This window comes from Papio anubis, chromosome 12 (assembly GCF_008728515.1).
Source record: "Papio anubis isolate 15944 chromosome 12, Panubis1.0, whole genome shotgun sequence".
Classification (NCBI taxonomy): Eukaryota; Metazoa; Chordata; class Mammalia; order Primates; family Cercopithecidae; genus Papio; species Papio anubis.
The window spans coordinates 61,828,278-61,848,032 of record NC_044987.1 but is presented as its reverse complement, the minus strand read 5'-3'; the positions used below and the strand labels follow the sequence as shown (position 1 = coordinate 61,848,032).

At 55.8% G+C, this 19,755-nt stretch overlaps 1 protein-coding gene and 1 long non-coding RNA gene across 4 annotated transcripts in view; one reads left to right on the top strand and one right to left on the bottom strand.

Annotated features, from left to right (window-relative positions):
• Positions 1-19,755, bottom strand: part of PDE2A (phosphodiesterase 2A) — a 101,570-nt gene that overhangs the window by 5,506 nt on the left and 76,309 nt on the right. For all 3 annotated transcript variants that reach the window (XM_021926250.2, XM_031653213.1, XM_031653212.1), the window contains 18 exons: positions 15,839-15,948; positions 14,933-14,988; positions 9,637-9,696; positions 8,766-8,919; positions 8,531-8,583; positions 8,245-8,319; positions 8,094-8,135; positions 7,518-7,583; positions 7,126-7,256; positions 4,406-4,517; positions 3,886-3,925; positions 3,703-3,766; positions 3,196-3,268; positions 2,875-3,052; positions 2,519-2,631; positions 1,758-1,835; positions 766-888; positions 222-292 (listed from right to left, as the gene is read on the bottom strand). In XM_021926250.2, the coding sequence (XP_021781942.2) occupies positions 222-292; positions 766-888; positions 1,758-1,835; positions 2,519-2,631; positions 2,875-3,052; positions 3,196-3,268; positions 3,703-3,766; positions 3,886-3,925; positions 4,406-4,517; positions 7,126-7,256; positions 7,518-7,583; positions 8,094-8,135; positions 8,245-8,319; positions 8,531-8,583; positions 8,766-8,919; positions 9,637-9,696; positions 14,933-14,988; positions 15,839-15,948 (1,599 nt within the window). The remainder of the gene's footprint in view (positions 1-221; positions 293-765; positions 889-1,757; positions 1,836-2,518; positions 2,632-2,874; positions 3,053-3,195; positions 3,269-3,702; positions 3,767-3,885; positions 3,926-4,405; positions 4,518-7,125; positions 7,257-7,517; positions 7,584-8,093; positions 8,136-8,244; positions 8,320-8,530; positions 8,584-8,765; positions 8,920-9,636; positions 9,697-14,932; positions 14,989-15,838; positions 15,949-19,755) is intronic.
• LOC110741243 lies at positions 3,312-6,547 on the top strand. Its single transcript, XR_002517111.2, has 3 exons — positions 3,312-3,399; positions 4,029-4,131; positions 6,328-6,547. It is a non-coding gene; the product is annotated as an uncharacterized LOC110741243 (long non-coding RNA).

Here is a 19,755-nt window from a genome sequence, read left to right as displayed (position 1 = left end):
ACTCTCGGCCTTGCCTCCAGGCTCTGCCTTGCCCCATTTCTTGCCTTTATTGACAGTTCAGTGTCTAGGAATTGCTTCTCACTCATGGATCCTCCCCACCCCCATACAACTGGGTCTCCCCAGTCATCCTTAGAGAGATCCTCTCCAGAATGCCAGGGGCAATGGATGTGACAGTAGGAAAGAGGGAGGCGAAGACTGGGGCTGTCTGCATGTGGACGAACCGGGCCAGGGTCGGGCAGTCAATTTTGTAGTTGTTGATGAAATTCATGTCCTGCAGCATGCTCAGGATGGCCTGGAGAGGGCAGAGGGAGGGATCAGAGGGGCTGCCAGTATCAAGATGGGACCCCCGCCTGGGCCCTTCTTCAAGCTCCACACTCAAAATCTGGAGTCTTAGAAACTTAAATCTAAACTAGAGAACCACAAAATAACTGAAGCAACCATTCTCGGAGCTATGCATTTTTAGAGATCTAAGAACTAAGAACTCTTGAAACCAAGCCCACACAAAATGTTAGAAAAACGGGGTTGGGAGGGATGCAAACCCTGAGGTCACATGCCCTGGGCATGGTTGTTCCAAGACAGCCCTTGGCATCATCCAGTCCAGCCTCTAGCCCCTGGGCAGGCCCCATGGCCTCATGATGGCAGACTACATGCCCCTCCATCTCTGAGGAACCCTCCACAGCCTTCGTTGATGACTCTGTCTTCCCAGGAAGTTCTTGATGCACATTTAACTTAAGCCTCTGGCTACACAAGTGGAGAGCAACTCACCATGGACGTGTCATCCTCGGGCAGGGAACGAGGGGTATAGGTGAAACTTGCAAAATTGGAGTCAATGGCAGCCACAGGCTGGATTCCATCATGGAGAAGTTTGGTAGACTCATCATCGGAGACCTAGAGGAGACCAGCCAGAGCATTAGAAGATAGCCTTCACCCCATCCGGTGTCTTCACCCTCAAATTCCCATAGAAGGTGGGGGATCCATCACCCAGAATGCACCACAGTTGGACCACCATGCTGTGGACTGTAACTGGGCAGGAAATCACAACCCTCCCCTCACAGCCCTGCAGCCCACCCCGCGTGCCTCCCTGCAGGTGACCACCCTTTATCTGTTACAGCCTAATCTTGGCAAAGATTGAGAACACTCCTTCATGACACCCCCAAACCGTGGCAGCATTTCACACACAGTAACTGTAGCAGTCCTCCTTTTGTGGAGACCTTTCTACTCTAACCTTAACTCTTCCTACTACACTTTTGATCCACCTCACAAGGTCTGGGCCTCTCTGGTTTGGACACAGGTGAGAGGAAATGTCCAAATGAACAGCAACTACCATATACATGGAACTAAGCCAGCTTCTCTGATCCAGGGTAGGGAATGGGATAGATTATCAGCAATTAAGACTGCCCAGGACTCCATGGGCATTGTACCTAGGGAAGCCATGAGGACAGGTCCTGAGTGAGCTTCCCAACCCTCAGTAATTCCCAAGATGGGAATTATTCCCTAAACATGGGGAATACCTGGCTGAACCAAATTATTCCCTGGGCTGGTTCCTCTGGCTACTTCCAGCCTTGGGACTCAGCTCAGAAGCAGGTTGGAGGAGAGGTCTCTAAGCAGGGGTGGGAACTGCCCCTAAGGAGGGCAAGAGGCCTGCTATGGCTCTGGGCCTATCCTCTCATCCTCAGTAGACATAGATCAGGAAGCCCTGCCTGGCCCTGGGTCCCCGGGAATCTGGGAGGAGGACCAGAGGTCTCTGCAAGCCTCACCTTCATGTGATACATCATCATCTCATTGGCCAGGTGGCTGCGATACTGAGCCTCATTCACTTTTTTGTATAGGAGAGACTAGGGGAAAGAGGGAAAGATGGGGCTCAAGGAAGGTGGCTGTTAAAACTTAGCAATGCCCCAGACTGGGACGAAGGGGTCAGAAAGACACCCCACTTCCTGTCCCATTCTGGCCCCAGTCAAAACCTTCAAGCTCCAGTCCACAGTAAAGACCCCACCCCCACTTTCATCCAGACCCCCGCACCAGCTCCTCCACCTCAAGTCCTGCCAGCATTTGGTCTGGCCCTTTGCACCGCCCCCCATATCTGATCCAGGCTTCAGTGATGGAGCCTAAGGCCCCTGGCAGGGAAGGAGAAGCAAGGAGGGGATCATGTCAGGGACCTTGGGGCTGGATTCCCAGGCCAGAGCGCCAGCAGGCCTGGACACCGAGACCCAGCACTTCCAAAAAAGCACCCGGCGTGGGCTGAGGCTGCTTCCAGGGAAGAGAGGAGGTTTTGACAACGAGAGCTTCTCATGGTCCCAGGAGGCAGAGTTGACAGGACAGGAAATCGTATCCCCAATTTTTAGATGGGAAACTGAGCCCAGAGGTGGCCAGCGTGTCCTGAAGGCTACACAGCACCCCAGCGGCGGGACTGAGTGCCAGACCGAGGGATCAACCCACAGGGAGAGCCGGAGGAGAAGGGAGGGTCCCTGGTGGGCCCCGCCCCTATCACCCGACACCCTACTCCCACCCCCGCCCTCACATGGGCGATGCTGATGCCACAGTAGATGGAGAAGGCCGTCGCCAGGTCCTCGTCGAACTTGCTGAACCACGGCCCATTGATCTTGTTCACCAGCTCGGCCACACCGATGACCTCTGGGGAAGGGAGAGGGGCAAGGAACCACCGCTGGAGGGAGGGATTGGGTGGAGGGAGGGAACCGGCGGGGACCTGCCCTCGCAGTTTCGGCTGGTGACATCCCAGATATGAAACCCGACTCCCTTCTGCTCCGGGACGCCGAAGGCGGTGGGGAAGTGTTGCCCACCCCGCGCTCGGACCCGCCCTGCCCCGCGCAGGTGCCGCCCCAGCCCCGCCCCTCCGCCCCGGGCAGCCACACGCACCCTGGTTCTCGTTCTTGATGGGGAAGCAGAGGATGTTGCGCGTGCGGAAGCCGGTGCTGTCGTCTACGCCGCGGTAGAAAAGCGGATGAGCATATGCGTCCGGGATGTTCAGGATCTGGCCGGTGGTCGCCACGTGTCCCGCGATGCCCTGATCCGCCGGGATGCGGATCTCGTAGCTCTGCCGGGGAAGAGATGGAGTCGAGAGGAAGAAGTTAGTGACTCGACCACAGAGGGGACTATTAAACGTCGGGCCGCTCCCCAGCGCCCCCGGAGGACTCCCGGACACCCCTAGGGCCACATACTCCCTCCACAGTCGCTCACCTCATCATCCACCACACCCCCATCGAACACCTTGGCCACCAGTTCATTCTGATCCAGCAGGAACACAGAGCAGCTGTGGAGGGAGGGGGTTCGGTCCTCTGGGGCCTGACAACCCCCTCTGACCTGACAACCCCCTCTGATCGCCCTCACTTTCCATAAGGAGGCAAAGGCCGGATTTTCGAGGCCTGGGAGGAGTGCTCCAAGGTAAGCCACTCTGCTCAGGGCTGGCTGGCTCCAGAAACCTATCCATTCAAGTGTGTTTTTTGGAAGCACCTACTATGTGCCAGGCACTGTGATAGGAGCTGAGGATCCAAAGCCAGCCCTGTCCCTGCTGTCATCGGAGCTTACAGTCTAGTGAGGGAGACAGGCATGAAATAAAGGATCCCTCAAAAGGTGATGAGGTCACATAGAAGGCAGAGAAGGGGAAGTGGGTTGGGCAGGAAAGGAGATGATGGGGACTGAAGGCCACAGCCTCTCTCGTCCTGTCCCCTGGATACAGTCACTCACATCTCTGCGTTGCTGAGGTTTCTGGCCTCTGTGATGATCTCCTGGAGCAGGACAGAGACGTCATCTGGGTGAGGGAGAAGACCGGGCATGGTGAGACCAGGCTGCCAAGCCCTCCCACCTCTCCTCTGCAACTGCCAGCCCCCGTACCCACACACAGCTAGGCATAGAGAACAGTGCACTCACCCAGGTGGGTGAAGAGGTTCTTTGCCACTTGGAGAAGAGCCTGGAATGAAGGAAATGGAGATCATAGGTGGTCAGGGTGCAGGGGTCACCCTATCTAACCCCCTGCCTCCAACAGCATCCGGGTCTTCTCCTTCCTTCCCTAGGGCTCACTGGACAAGCCAGAAACTGTCAGTGTCTAATTATATCATTTGGCTACTAAGTGAAGGAGTAGGGGAATCGCCCCAGCGCAAGTGAGGAGTCTCCTGAGTGAGTGTCTCAGCCGCCTTCACACCAGCTCTAGCTGCCTAGGTGTTGCTGTAGTGCCCAGATTGAACACTAGAGGGCGATCACATACAGTGCCTGCGGGCAGTGGCGCGGGTCCTGAGCAACTGCAGGCCTCCAAGTCATTAGGTTAGGGAACCACCTGGGGAAGGGCTGCCACCAGTCCAGAAAGACATGGGCATTTCCCTTCTGAATGGGTCTCAGGGGCTGAAAACTGGGCGAGTCAGTGCCCGAGAGAGACTCAAGGCAGGTCACTCACCTGGCACTCACACTTGAGTTTCTGTTCCTTCTGGAAGGCCAGGGTGCTGGTGAGCACGGTGCTGGTGTAGTGGAAGCAGTGCTGGATAACATGTTCGTCCTGGTCGGTGAACCTGGAGGAAGGTGTGGGCTCACTCAGGAGGGAAGGGAAGACCGGCTTCTCTCCCCACTCTCCTTACTTCTGTTCCACCAGAAGCCCACAGGGGTACCCACCTGCCAACTATATAACCACTGCACAGGCCCTTGGAACAGCTTCCCACCCCCATGCCCTGCAGACTGGGGGCTCCCTGAGGGGAGGGCTCCAGTCTGCCTTAGATACTTGAAACCAGAGCCATACCTGCCCCCTCTGATTTGGGATTTACCCAGCCCAAAGCTGGGTCTCCTCCCTCAGACTAGAGACTGCCTGGGCTCAAGCTGGTGTTTTGCTCTTCCCCAGGCATGCCTCCAGCCTTAGGGAGGGGAAGTGGCACTGCCCTGTCTTGTGCAGCTCCTGTCACTACCCCACTCTCCCTGGACTCTGCTGGCCCTGATTCGGTGCCCCCAGAAATCCTAGGGTGGTGGTGTGGAGAGGACTGCTTGCCCTGCTCAGGGAGCTAGCTCTGGTGAGACAAGATCAGCCCCAAATCCTGCTTAGGTCATTCAATCTGGCCACCAAATGATTTGTCACTGGGGAGTTGCATGGGGCTGGGTGGACCAATGGTGTGGGTCATGGGAAGAACCTACCTCAGCCCACATCACGCTGCCCTGAGGCGTCCCTGCCTAAGCCCTTCCCCACTTTTTGGCTGACCTTGGTGCTCTGCCCTTGTGGGGCATCCCCCACTCATGCTTGCCAGCCAGTGATTCGGATCTAGATCCCATCCCCACCACCCTGGGTCTGTCTGCACACCTTCCTTACATTTGCAGTCCCTCAGCTAGCCCCACCCACCTCTCACCCCTCAACCCTGGACATCTCTCAGCTTCAGCCACACAAAGATCCTCATCATTCTGAGAAAACCTCGGGCTCTTTCACACCTTCATGCTTTTTTTTTCTACACTGTTCCCTCAGCCTAGAATACCCTTCTCACTCTCTTCCCTCTACGCCCTGAAAATGAGCTTCGAGTCTTATGAGATGGGGCCATGACTATATCATCCATGCCCAGTGCAGAGCGTGGTATAGTGGAAACACTTCGGAGAGCTTTGCTAATGTTGTCACTGTATCCTATCCCTGGCCTTGCCACCAGCCCCATCCCACTCACAGCTGAAGGGCTTCTGGAGCCCCTGTTCTCTGGCTACTTAGCTGTATTTCAGGAAGCTTCTCTGCAGTCACTGCACTGAGCTGAGCCCCACCCTGGCTCAGGTAGTCATTCAACACTCACTCCCTGAAATGTGTGGGACCCAGAGATGGCCCTGCCCCTGCCCTGGGCCTCAGGGCTGCCACCAAGGCCCCATCTTGTTTTCCTGCTGATACCACCTCTCCTCCAGCTCTGGGGCCATCCCAGAACCCAATTCCCCAGCCAGCAACGAGAGGTCATGGCCCCTGCTGGACCCCCATTCCCTCTACCTTCCCCTCCCCAAAGGCCTTCCCAAGGCCATCTGGTCAGCACTGGGATGGCAACATTAAGTGCTCAATATTTGTTTGCTGAATGGCATAAATTCTCCCACCATTAGGATGCCTACAAGTTCCAGATGCCACCAATCTCACATTCTCCCTGCCTTAGCGGATTCTGCCTTCTGCCTTGCCCCTATCTTCGTTTCCCCAGGCCCACCCAACTGTCAACACAGTTCCATGCTGGTAGGTTCTGCAGCTCAGACCTAGGACTCCTGAATCTCCACCCTACTCCAGCAGACCTCAGGCCCAGGCTCTGACACCTACCTAGTCCCAGGCTCTCTAGTGTCCACCCCCTGCTGGAGCTCCAGGCCCTGAAACCCAGCCTGTTTGCTTAGACTCCAGAGGCCAGCATCCTATCAGCATCTCTTTGCATCAGGACTCAGCCCCTCATCTGTCTACTTCTCCTCACCTATGTGATGCAGCACAAACTTTCATCCCGCCAGCCCAAGTGTGAACCTGCACCCAGGACAGAAATGGCTCACCAGACACAGCACTATTTCTCCCTGAACTAAGATCCATTTGCAATAAAATTCAGGCACCTACTCCTGTTCATGAGTTGGTGTAGACATGAAATTTATTTATGACACCATTTCTAGACCCCAGGTTTGTCCTCAGTTCTCGAAATATGCTTCCCAACTAAGCCTCCAAGCCTGCTTCTCTGTCCACTGTGCCCTGCCCACCTCTTTTTTTTTTTTTTTTTGTATCATTTTTACTGCTGCCCTGTCAGGGGCTCAAAAGATCCACAGGTTTTCCCAGTCCCCAAGCATATTCCCTTTAGCCATGGTCCACTGTGTTGATGATGTTCTGTGAGTCCCAGAGGGTTCACCCAACCCAGAATGCACCCACCCCTCCATCTAGCAGTTTCTAGCAGTAATGCAAAAACAGGGATGGCAAGGGAGGGAGCCCAATACCCCAAGAGCAGATAACCCAAACTTCAGGAAGTGTGGGAAGAGAAGAGGAACCAGCTTGGACCTCAACATGACTTTCATTCTGTTGCATTAACACACCGTTCAACCCACTGCTGCTGAGACAGTAGCCCCGGTTCAGTACCCTTCCCACATTGTTACCCTAGTGGAGCCCTAGCCAGCCTCTCAGCAACATCTCCTGATCTGCATCATCCCACAAAGACTCACAAGTCTCCTTCTAGCTTGTTGAAGGCGCAGGCCAAGGCCACCACCTGGTCAGTGGCCCGGCTGATGACAGGGACACAGAGCATGGCCTGCAGCTCACAGCCCAACATGCTCTGCAGCTGTTGCACATCCTCCTGCAAAGGGGAGACAAGTCAGGGCAGGGAATGAGCGGGGAGTGTGCTTCTCTCCTCCAGCCCTCCATCACATTTTGCAATGGGCGGTTCTAAAGGACTCATGCAAGGCTGGAAGCTCCATGTCATGGAGATGGGATAGTAGAAAGTCCCCAGGTCTTATCTCCCCCATTCCTAGGCTGCTCTGTAACAGAGACCCTGGCTCTGGGGGATGGACAGTGGGGTCTCCCCTTTCCCCTCTGGGTCATCCAGGCCATCACTTACAGAGGTGAGGTCCTTCAGCTGGACGGACTTCTTGTCTTCCACCACCTGGCCCAGGCATCCTGTCAACTAGGGGGTGAGGAGAGACTGAGTCAGGGCCCAGCACTCCCCAGGTCAGGGGATCTCAACCTGTCCCCACCCTCAAGTCTGGAAGTTTCAAAGAACCCTTCAGTCAGTTCAAATGGTGGACAGGGTCAGCACTGATGAGCAGAGATGGAGGGGACTCTGGTAGAATCCCTATAGAAGATTCTAGGGTCTTCCCTAACTATGAGAGAGATAAGCAGACTCCAAGGATTCTCATCAACAGATTCTGGCAGATCCATATCCAGAGACACTCCAACAGAAGTGAGCAGGTCCCAGGTAAGCCTTTCTGTAGATGCTAAGAGATTCTTGCTGATAAAGCCTGATGATCACAGGTTGTGATCCCTGCAGCATTTCTAAGTAGATGCCAAGATCCAGATAATTCCATCGGATTCCAAGAGTCTAGAGGATCCAAATACTCCAGACAGATCCCAGGAGTGTCTACCCGGCCTCAACCGCCCCTGCAGACTCCAACGAGAACACAGACGAGGGACTCACGGGAAAGCTGATCTCTTCCCCGAGCACTTTGTCTCCGATGACCTGAGGAACAGAGTGCAGGGAGCCGGTTAAAGGCAAGGGATTTCCCCCTCGGAGCCCCGAGTTCCTCGCCCAGCCCCGACCCAGCTCTACAGTGGACCTGGGCCCTCACCTTGCAAGAAAGCTGGAGACTGTCCTCCGACACCAGCAGGAGGCAGCAGCGGGATGCCCGGGTCTCCTGCTGCAGCTAAGGGAGGGACGAGGGAGGGCGAGGGGGTGACCGCGGATCCGGGCCACCCCACTCCCCACCTGCTCCCCTCTCCGGGGCTCTTCAGGGGGGTGGAGGAGAGGGGAAGGAGGGACATCGTAATCGGAACTGAGATGGAGGGCTCAAGGGGAAGTCGGTCCCCGGAGGGAGACAGGACGGGGAGGTGGCCGGGAGGGGCGCAGGGACTCACGTATTGGAGCACTTTGAGCTGCAGGGAAGAGGCATCCAGGTCGTAGAGTTCCCCTGCAAGGACCAGGGGCGGGTCAGAGAGAGGGCCCCTCCGTACCTCCGTGCCCGGGTCCCTCGGGCGCCGCTCAGCTTCGCGCCGGGCCAGCCGCCAGCTCCCGGGACCGCCTAACCCGCCCACCTCCCCTCCAAGTTCTGCCCGGCCCCGCCCTCGTGACCTGCCCAGGCCGGGTCCTCACCGCACAGTTGCAGGATCTTTCGGTCGCGGTCGGTGTACGCTGCCCCGCCCTTCTGGTCTTCCACCGCCCCCTCCGGGGGGTTCTGGACGGCTCGGGGAGCCTCGCTGGGCCGGCGCTGCTGCAGGGCCTGCACCCTCCTCAGGGCCACCAACGTCTGGGACACGCCGAGCGGTTAGCGCGCCGCTCGCCCCACCCTCGCTGCGCTTGCTGCCGCGGGATTCCTGCCTTTGCTCCTGCCGTTCCCTCTGCCTGCCGGGTCCATGGACCCCGTCGCCGTCCCAATCATCTCATCCCTGGACTCTACCTTCCTGAGGGCTCCCCCGGGGGCTCCCACCGCCCCTGGAGCGTCCAGCGGTCCAGGAACAGGAGGGTACAGTGTCTACCTCCATCTTTAGCCCCTAGATTCTTCCAAGACAAGATGTCAAATTTCTGTCTCTAGCCCCCTCAGGAAGTCGTAAGTCCTTGTTAAAGTCACAAAATCATAAAGTCTCAGGCATGAAAGAGCCTCAGTATCATTATGTGGAGGGTTCTTTCTAAATACAGATGCTCCTGGACTTAGGATGGGGTTGCTTCCCCATAAATCCATCGAAAAGTCAAGAAATTGTAAGTTGGCAACCGTGTGTATTTACAAGGTATTTGACCAGTTTTGTCTCACCACCGCCCTAGGTCAGTCGGTGCTATCATTATTCCCATTTTCAGGTGTGAAACTGAGGCTCAGAGAGGTTTAGTGACTTGCTCAAGGTCACACAGCTCAAAAGCATCAGAGCCAAAGCTAAAACCTAGGTCTGTCCAGCTCCCTGGCCAGAACATCTTCCCACCAGCTGTGATAAGGGTCTTCAGCCTCATGGTAGGTGGCCCCGCTCCCACTCACATGCTTCTCCACTGCCTGCAGGCTCCATTCCTCATTGTCACTCAGCTGGCCACAGTGCACCTGGAGGGATGGGAGAAGGGAACTAGCTGTGACCTCTCCCAGTGTCTGTCTCTGCCAAAGTGCCCTCCCCATGAGCAGCACACACGGGTCCCCACCAACACATACACACTCAAGTCTGTGGGCCTCAGTGATAACCTCATCCTTCTGACACCCAGACAGCTCCAGGAAAATCCCCTCCTGTAGGAAGTCTCCTAGGACTAACCCAAAGACGTGAAACTTTTTTGTCTCTGCCTTTTCAATCACTGACTCATCAAGAGCACAGCCCAGGTGTATGGTTTAGGGGATGGAGGGACCTTAGACCCCTCTTCAGCTCCCAGCCTATGGAGTTCTGCGGGTCCTGATTTTAGAATTGGTGGTATTAGCTTTAGCCTCCCAGCTCTATCCTTTCTGAGTTAGGGTTTGAGCTGCCCCTAAGTCTTGGATAAAGGAATGGGTTCAGTATGATGCACCTGCCATGGTGAGGATGGATGGGTGAATGAATAAATGGATAAATGGGTTGGTGAAGTGCTTTGCCTTACGTGCGATTCTCACCACTGTGATGCAAGCCTCCACCTGGCAGGCAAGACATGGCCAGAAAACTGGAGTGACTTGCCCAAAATCACGCAGCAGAAAGTGGCAGAGTGAAGACAGCACCACCCACTCCCTCTCGTTCTCTGCCCACACCTTTCCCCCTCTAGATCCACTCTCTCCACCACCCCCATCATCCTGTCCCTCTCCAAGTTCCCTGTGCCAGTCACCAGGGAACTCAGCCCATCTTTCATACTCTGTGAAGTCCCTTCCCCGACCCCTACTTGGGTGCTTGTAGAGGAAAATGAGAGACAGTGGGGAGGGAGGGTGGCAGCCTAGGGACCCACTACAGGCCCTGCCAGCAAGGCTCCCCACCTGCGTCACTAGCTTCCGGAGCCCACTCAAAGCTGCTCACCACCTGCAGAGCTCCCCACAGTGCCTGCACTGGGGGCCCCTCCTTTCTCCTCCCTCCCCAGTCAGCAGCCAATGCCTGCCTCAGCTCTGGGTCTCCTGCCAGGAGCAGATGGGGAGGAGGAGACCAGCAGGTTCTCGGGAAGCTCACAGTCTGACTGGGGTGGGATGAGTAGGGGGACATGACTGGGAGGAGGTGTGGAGCCTCATACCTGAGGAAGGAGAGAGAAAACTAGGTGGGTAGCTCAGAGGGGAGGACATTTGGAAGGCTTCCTGCATTGGCATGGGGAAGACAAGTAGACCTTGAAGAGACCAGGACACTGGCAGTAGGTGGTTCAGGGAGACGAGGATCCAGGTAGGGGTGTGGTCCATAGTACCACAGAAAGAAGGGCCTTGAGTGCCAGGCTAAGAAGTTAGACTTTAGCCTGAGAGTACTGGGGAGCCATGGCAGACTTCAGCATCTGAGGGCCACTGTCTATGGGGTGTAGGGTGAATTTGAGGGAGGAAGAAGATTGGAGGCAGGAAAACCTGGAAGAGACCTGGGCTGTCAAGGATGGTGTTGAAACTTAAGCTCTGGATGAGGTTCAATCTGTGACTCCTACGGGACAGCGGGAGCTGGAGGGAGGAGAAGCTGGGGCTATGGTTCATTTGCATATGGCTTATATAAATATGTTGGCATTTTACTGTTAGCACATGGAGGAGAACATAGTTCTTGTTCCTTCCACCTGGTCCCATCTCTCAGGAATAGAGAAGTCTGGGACCCCTCTAGGCTTGTGGGGGCAACCAGTTCCTGGGCTGCCTCGGTCTGCCTGCACTCAGCATGTGCACAAACACACACATGTACACTCTTATGAAGAATGTCAGGCCCTCACACACATGCATTTACACTCACTCACCCATGGAGGTGGTACACACACACACACACACACACACACACACAGAGCAGTCACAGACACAAAGACATCCACACATCCACCCTTACAGTGTCCACAGCATCCTCACAGGCACATTCATGCCTGTACACAGGAAACTTAGTTCACATACTCAAGAGCCATGCACATGCACCTGGCACCCCCATATACAAACACACACAATCGCCCCAACACACTCATGGCTTTTTGTTCACCAACAGGAACACACACTTGCACCTGCTCTTGCTAATCAAGGCAAGTGTCGGGGGCCCAGTGGGAACACTCAACAGTGTGCACGGTGGCTGTATGAGAGGGTTAAAAACCCAGTACAGCCCCCAGGTCCCTACCCTCACCAGGTTCAAAATGGTTAATGGCATGAACACCCCATCCCCGTGCAGGGAGCTGGTGTGGCTGGTGCAGCTGGGGGAAGAGTGGGCACAAATCAGGCATCAAATGCCAGAGACCAAGGGCCGCCACTCCTCAAAGAGACTTATTATCCCAGGATTAAAGAACAGAGTCAAAGACTCTTTCCACACAAAAAAAATCTGCAATCAGGGCACCTTGAGTGGTGAGCTGTAAAGGCCCAGAAGTCAGCCACACAGCCCTGCACCTGGCTGGCATATTCCTCAGAGAGCCCTCGCTAACTGCATCCTTATTGGGCCCCAACATTCCTTTGCAGGACTCCCTCAAGGGGTTTCCTTGCTAGCCCTTGCCATCACATGTGATCCTATCCTTATTTTGCTCACTTGTTTTGCAATATTTTTGTTATTTTTATTCTTTTTAGAGATGGAGTCTCACTCTATTCTGCAGGCCAGATTCGAACTCCTGAGCTCAAGGAATACTCCCACCTAAACCTCCCAAGTAACTGGGGTCATGCTCACTTTAGTGCTTGTCACCAAGGCAGGGCCTGTCTAATCTGTCTTGGTCACTTCTGTGTTCCCAGCACCTAGCACACCATGCCTGGCATACAGTGGGTACTCAAGAAATAGTTGTTCAACTGATGGATGAGTGGGTGGATGGGTAGGTGGATCAGTGGATGAATACTAAGAGCAGAGACTCAGAGAAGGGAATGGGGCTTGTCGAGGAAGAAGCTGGTGACTCGACCTTCCCAAAAGATCAGCCCTGTGGCACTCCATCTACCTTCTGCACCCTCTGCCCTCAGATTCTGGCAGCAGCTGGAAAGTCTGGGGCTGCCTGTGCTGCTTCTGGGAGGCAGTGAGATCCTGTGGGCCAGGGAGCATCTGCCAGACGTGTATGCCTTGGGGAGGGGCATCCTGGGGAAGTGCATTTCCACAGGAGTGGGAAGGTGCAGGCTTGGAGGAGAGGCAGATGTGAATAATCTAAACACCTTTCAAGAGCTCTTCCCTGCCCAGGGTATTTGAGGAAATGAAGGGATGGTTGTTGAAAACTCCTGGCAGCCAGAGCCCAGCTGGCTAGCATACTATTCAATAGCATGCACCCCTATTTCAGCTTCCCCAGGACCACACTCTCCCCTCAGCACACCACCCCTTCCCCCGGCCTCCTTCCTGCCTCACTCACATTCCTCCTCTGCCTAGAATCCCCTTTCCCTTCTTCCCTGCCTGTGGACCTCCTACCCGTGCCCCAAGGCCCCACACAAATGCTCTCTCCATGGTGAGGCACCACTTGCTGCTCCAGGCTCTGCCATCAGAGCACCTGCTGGCAACAGTATTTCATCTGGCCCGTGGTGGAGAGGGTGTCCCCACCTTCCCCAAGACTGAGAGCTCCCTGAAGGCAGAGTCAGCTCCAGCACCCAGCCTGCTGTAGGATCACAGCAGAGTTCTACTGGGTGAGTTAAGTGTAAGTGATCTGATCCCACCAGCATCCCTGAGACACACACACACACACACACACACACACACACACACACACACACATTGGCCTCTGGCCCAGCCTGAGCCAAGGTGAGCAGCGGCCATGGCAAGCATTCTGCCCACAAGGGGAGTAACCTTCCAAACGTCTTCCCCTTGCTTCCCTCCTGACCCAGTCCTCACAGCCTCAACCTAAGGAAGTCCTTCTCAGGCACCTGGCACCCCAGGCCTTTTGCCCTTAGCAGAGAAGGAGGTGCTCGACCCAGCCACCGCCTCCCAACCCCCACCTCTGCACATAGCCCCTCATCTCGGTGCCCCTCAAAGCTGACCAGCCCTGGGAGAGACCAAAAGCAAAGAATAGGGGGAGGCGGCCCCCTGAGAACTCCATGCAACAGCAGCTCCATTCCAGAAGCTGGGGGTGGGGGAAACAGCTTGCAGAGAAACCAAGCAGCGGCCTCGGCTCCCTCAGTCAAGCAGATGGGTGTGGAGGAGATCCAGCCAAGTACCCCTCCTCTCCTCTCCCCTCTCAGCCATCCCCCACTCCCACCGCCCTCTCCTGCCAGCAGCTCAGAAAGGTCAGGCGCCTGGGAAGCCTTTAATTCCATTTTAATGAGCTGGAGAAGAGTCCCCGGGGAACCAACACCTGCTCATTTATCTGTCCATGCCCCCAAGCCTGCCCTTTACTGGAATGGCAGCCCCCTTGACAGAAGCAGAACCCCAATAATAGCAATTTGGGAAACTCATCCTTTGGTTACTAGGATAGAACAAGAGTTTGAACCCCCACCTCCATACAGGAGAAGAAACTTAAAGAGCCACAGAATCTCACCCCCACAGGCTCTGCACTTCCACAACCCCCTCCGTGGAGCAGAAACCCTGGGAACTCTGCGAGGGGCTGCGGAGGGAGCCTTGCCTGGGTTCCGGGGCTCTGGCACAGCATCCACCACTTCCCACTAACACTCCTTCCTCAGCCACTCCAGGAAGCCCGCCTAGCTACCTGTCTTCTGCCCAGCCTCAGCCCTGGGTCTGGCTGGCCTGCCCATGGCCTTTCTGTCCTCAAGGCCCCCAGCTCCAGCCACTCCAAATCTCTGGCTAGTTTTCTACACTATCTCTGTTGGTCAGGCCCTTAGGTCCATCTGTCCCTCCGCAGCCTCTCTCTTCACACCTCACTTGGTTCATGCCCTCCTGGACACGGTCCCCACCCCATCTGGAGGATCCCAAAGAGAAACCAAGGTTAGCACTGTGTATGCCAATGGCTGGGCCTTCTAACCTCATGGGGGCTGAGAGTCCAGCAGGGGCTTGCACATCCCTCAGAAAGCTGCTGACTGGGCCAATGGCTTCATCCTACCCATTCGAGGTGGGGCAGAAGGCTGGGGTGTGGGAGATGCCCCAACTCCTCCCACCCCCACACCCCCACTTCTCCTCACTCCATCCTCACTTATGGCTCCCATCTCTCTCTCACTCACACACACATACACACACACACATACACACACACACACACGCCCCAGACAGGCTCTATCCACCACTCCCTCCCGTGGTCTCCTCTCCCCACATCCCACCACCTAGGCAGGCTCTTACCAAGATGACAGCTGCCACGGCCCCGGCCTCCTTGTCCACTAGCGGTATGACCAGCACTGAGGGGGAGAGGGCAATGAGGTGCTCCTGCAGGGCTGGTGAGGCTCAGAGATACCAAGCCGGGACCCAGGGCGGGGACACAAAGATGTAGACAAAGAGAGGCCAGGACAGAGACACAGAGAGACCCCAAAACCCACAGAAACATAGAGGCGGGTCCTGAGGCAGTGACAAAAACAACCTCAGCAACAGCCTCTGCACGGAAGGAAACCCCTTCACTCAGTAACCTTCTCGTGATCCTCTCAGGGTTGCAGGGAGGACGGCAGGTGAGGCTGAGCACCTCTGTTTTACAGATTGGGAAACTGAGGTCTAGAAAGGGGAAGTGACTTGCCCAAGATCACACAGCAAGTCAGGTCTCCTGACTCCCAGTCTTGTGCACTTTCCACATCGAGACAGAGGACAGAGACCTAGAGAGACTGAGACACGAGGCAGAGAGAGACATGGCGGACAGGAGGCATGGAGGAAAAGAGAAAGAGAAATAGGGCCAATGACAGTGACAGAGAGAGTGTGAGAACAACTACAGCCCCATCCAGCATCAGGCACAAGCACATCACAACCACAGCCATGGGCCACTGAGCCCTCGCATGTGCCAGGCTCTTAACATGCATGATCTCACTTGCGCCTCCTTGAAACACCCCCTCAAGGTAAATACTATTGTCCCATTTTATAGTCAGGAAGTTGAGGCTCAGAGAGTTTAGTAGCACAATAGAGAGAGAATTAGATGGAGGGATTGCTAGAGACACAGAGCAAGAGAAAGAAGAAGACAGAGATGAAGAGGGGTAGAAGACAGACATGACCTGGAGTGCAGGGGCCACAGTCCCTCCCTGCCCCTGCCCAGCCCCTAGCCCTTACCTTGGGTATGAGGAGCCAGTGGAGCCACCAGCCTGGCCAAGGGCTTCCCTGGCAGGTCTGAGAGGCCCAGCCCATTGCAGCCCAGCCGCTTCTGGGAGATGATAGCCTCCCTGAAAAGAGGACATGATGCCACCTTGAGAGCTCCCGGCTCAGGCAGGAGCAAGGCCTGGCCTGGGGACACAGGAAAGTTTGGACCCTGCACATGTGCAAGGATCTGGGCAAGCTGACCTGCCTCAGGGTGGACACAATGACAGCAAAAGTGAAAAAGTAGGGGACCCTGGCCCCTATGTGGAGAAACAGGCAGCCACAGTCTGGCCTCTGGTGCCCCTTGCTGGTAAAGGCTCAGGTGGGGCCCTGCACAGATCTTCCAGGCAGTGGGAGAGCACAGGAAGTAAATGCAGGGGCTCAGAGCTAGGCTGCCTGCTACGATCTGACCTTAGGCATGTGACCTGACCTCTCTGATCTTCCCAAGGAGAACTAGGGTGGGGAGAGAAGAACCCTCCCCGTCACCATCCTCAGAAAACAATTGTTGATCAACTTTTAGTGCTAAGCACAGGAGGTAATCATCATAACTAAAGTTTATTGGCCATTTCCTACGTCCCGTGCACAGCCCAAGCAACTCACATAGATGAACTCAGAGTTCCCAGCAATTCTATGAGTTAGATATCTTCATTTTCAGACGGAGAAGCTATGGCACCAAGAGGCTAAATACTTGTCCAGGGTCACACAGTGAATAAGTGGTAGAGCCAGGATTTGAACCCAGCCAGGTGGCACCAGGGCTAGGTCTAACCACTATGCTGGAAACTTTCCAAATACCTGTGGAGGTGTGAGCTTTGAACGGAGGGCAGGTGTGAATGTCAGGGTATGACAGTGGCAGAGGGGTGGTGGGAACCAAGGCAGGGGAGGTTGGTATGGGAAGAATGAGTTTCTCTCTGTCCCACCACACAACCCACCTCCTCTACCCCCTGGCCTCTGGTTCAACCTGCTTAATTAAGCACCTGAGTTTGCACCAAATGTCACTCCTTGACGATTAATTGTCCTGGGTTCTTCATCCCTCATGCCTCCACTTAATTGTGCTTGTAGGAACTGCCTGGCCTGGACAGAAGAGAAACCTGGGGAACTGTGTGCATACAGTGTCACTAAGGGAAGCCCAGCAAAGGTCACATGAGGAAAAAGAGGGGGTGGCCTGCAAGTCACGAGCTCACTAGGTCACAGACTCTAGACAAAACGAGGACCAAAGAAGTTGAGCATCTTGTTCAAGCTCACGCAGCATTCTGAACCAGGCCCATTCCTTCCTGGCCACTTTAAGTAATCCAGGATCTACAGGAACTGGTGGTTTCTCCCACCTTCCAGCCCTTACACCCAGGACCTTTAAGGTTCCTGGAGTGCTGGGCTCCAGTGCCCGGCTGTCCACATTGCCAGTCACCCCAGAAAGGAGAGGGACGTAGGGCGGCAGGAGGGCAATGGGAGCCACGTTTCCTGATGATTAAACTGATGAGATGAAGGCTAAGGCTTCATGGAGGCAGTGGGTGACCCCCGGCCAAACCCTGCCCAGCTCCTTGGCCTCGGACAATCTGGTTACCCGGAGGCCACAAGGTGGCACTGGTCCTTGCGTTGCTGATCAGTGCGCACTGCAGCCTCATCCTGCTGACCCCCAACTATTCCCCTCCCACCCCTGGACTGGAGCTGCCTTGGCCTCTCTCCCAGGACCCTGACGAAAGTATCTGTCCTCAGCCTTTCTTCTTTTTTGCACAAAACCCCTCCGTGCTCACGGCCTCATGACTCTCCAGCCCTCACTCATGAGCTCCAGACCCCAGATACTCAAAGGCCACCTGGAGCCTCCCACCCACGTCCCTGAGGTGGCCCAGGGACCCCCATCCCATCTGAATTATTATCTCCACTCCCCCCACCTCACAGCAAAGCAGCACAACCATCCACTGGGTCCTTTGCAGCTTGTCCAAAAACCTGCCTTCTTTCCTCACCTCCCCATCCGATCAGTGAGTCACCTCCTAGGTATCACCCACAACTGTCCTCTGCTCTCTATGCCCAAGTCACTGCCCCGCTCACGTGGAGACACCTTTTCCCTGAACCCTGGAGCAGCCTCTCCCCGAGCCTCTAGCTTCCTAGCTGGGTGTCTTCAATTCATCCTCCATGCCAGAGCAAGAGTAAGCATTCTAGACTAAAAACCTCAGGGGAGGGTTCTACTTCAAGTCTCTCATTCCACTGGGTCCTTCTGGGTCAGGTTAAGTGCTGAGGGCTGAGGTGAGCAGAGGGGTCAGACATATGCCTCACCTGAGGAGGCCAAGGACATGCGGAGATCGACATACAGACCCACGCTTGAGTCGGGAGATGAGGGCTCTGCCAAAGGCAGGAAGAGCAGGCCCCAGCCCGCCCAGGTGCAGGGTATGATAGAGTCAGAGAAGGCTTCCTGTAGAGGGAGACACCTGAGTTGAGTCCTAAAGGACATGCAGAGGCTATTGAGGCAGACAGGAAAGGATGTCCAGGGAACTGCATGTGCAAAGGCTTGGAGGCGAGAAGACTGTGTGCCTGCTGAAAGGTACGGCCACAAGGAGGTTGGTGTGGCCAGATAGCCGAGAGCAAGGCTAGACAGAGGCCAGGGCCCTGTGGAGCTGGGCTTGAGCCTGAGGGCAGGGGGAGCCCTGGGAGGGATTTGAGCAGGGGACGGTAATGGTCAGGTGATTTCAGAACAATCTGATCGTGCTGCCTGGGTAGAACTCTCAACATAAGGAGATTGTGACACTGGAAACCTTGTCTCAGTGAGGGTCCCATCATCTTAGTGGCCCTGGACAAGAGAGAGGCTGGACTGGGATAGACCAACCTTGACTAAGCCAAGACGCCCCCAAGCACTGGGGCTTCCAAGGACCCTCAATTCTCAGGAAGCCTTGGCACCTTCCTCTGCAGCCTGCCCTCCCCCAGCTTTATAGGACCCCACAGCCCACGCTCACCTTAACCTATCCCTGTGGGAGCCCCTTTCCTCTGCCATAGCCCTCCCAGAACTGCTGTCCTCCTGAAGGCTCCAAAGATGCCCACAGACTGCAAGGGGGAATGTGCCGAGGCTGAGACTCCCTCACCCACATGGGAGTGGGAGCTTCGTCCACTGCTCAGACCCCCGATAGCTCCTTGCTCAACTTAGAGCAGCTCCCTGCTCCTCTCCAGTTCCTCCCTTACTACTCCACCACCCCCACCCTGCCTTCCAGGCTCATGCTTGGGCTTGTGGGGAACTCCACCCCCCCAGGGCCAGCTGCCCAGGCGAAGGCTAATGACAGCACTGGGTGCCTGGGTGGTCATGGCCTGCCCCACTGAAGATAAGGACAGATGGGCACAGAGTGAAGAGAGGAATAGGCGTGGATTTTATGGCAGTTCCGTCCCTTTAACAACTATTTGTTTAATGGAAAAAGAATCGAGGGAAAGGTTCTCTGCTGGTAGGGCCAACAGCCTGGAAAGAGCTGGGTCCCCTGCACTTCTCTGAGCCCCTGTGTGTGTCTTTCTCGGGTCCTCTACTTTGGAGAAGCCCCTTCCTCCAACACCCACTAGGTCCCAGGCATCAGCAAGCAGCCAAGCCTGTTGCTGAGCCCATCCTCCCACAGAACCCCATCCCCTCAGGGAACCCCCACCCTCACTGAGCCCCCTGACTCTCACTAAGTCTCCACCCCCTCACTGAGTCCCCATCCTCTCACTGAGTCCCCACCCCCTCACTGAGCCCCAATCCCCTCACTAAGCCCTCACCCTCTCACTGAGCCCCATCCCCTCACTGAGCCCCCATCCTCTCACTGAGCCCCCATCCTCTCACTGAGCCCCCATCCAATCACTGAGCCCCCATCCCCACACTGAGCCCCCATCCTCTCACTGATCTCCCATCCTCTCACTGAGCCCCATCCCCTCACTGAGCCCCCATC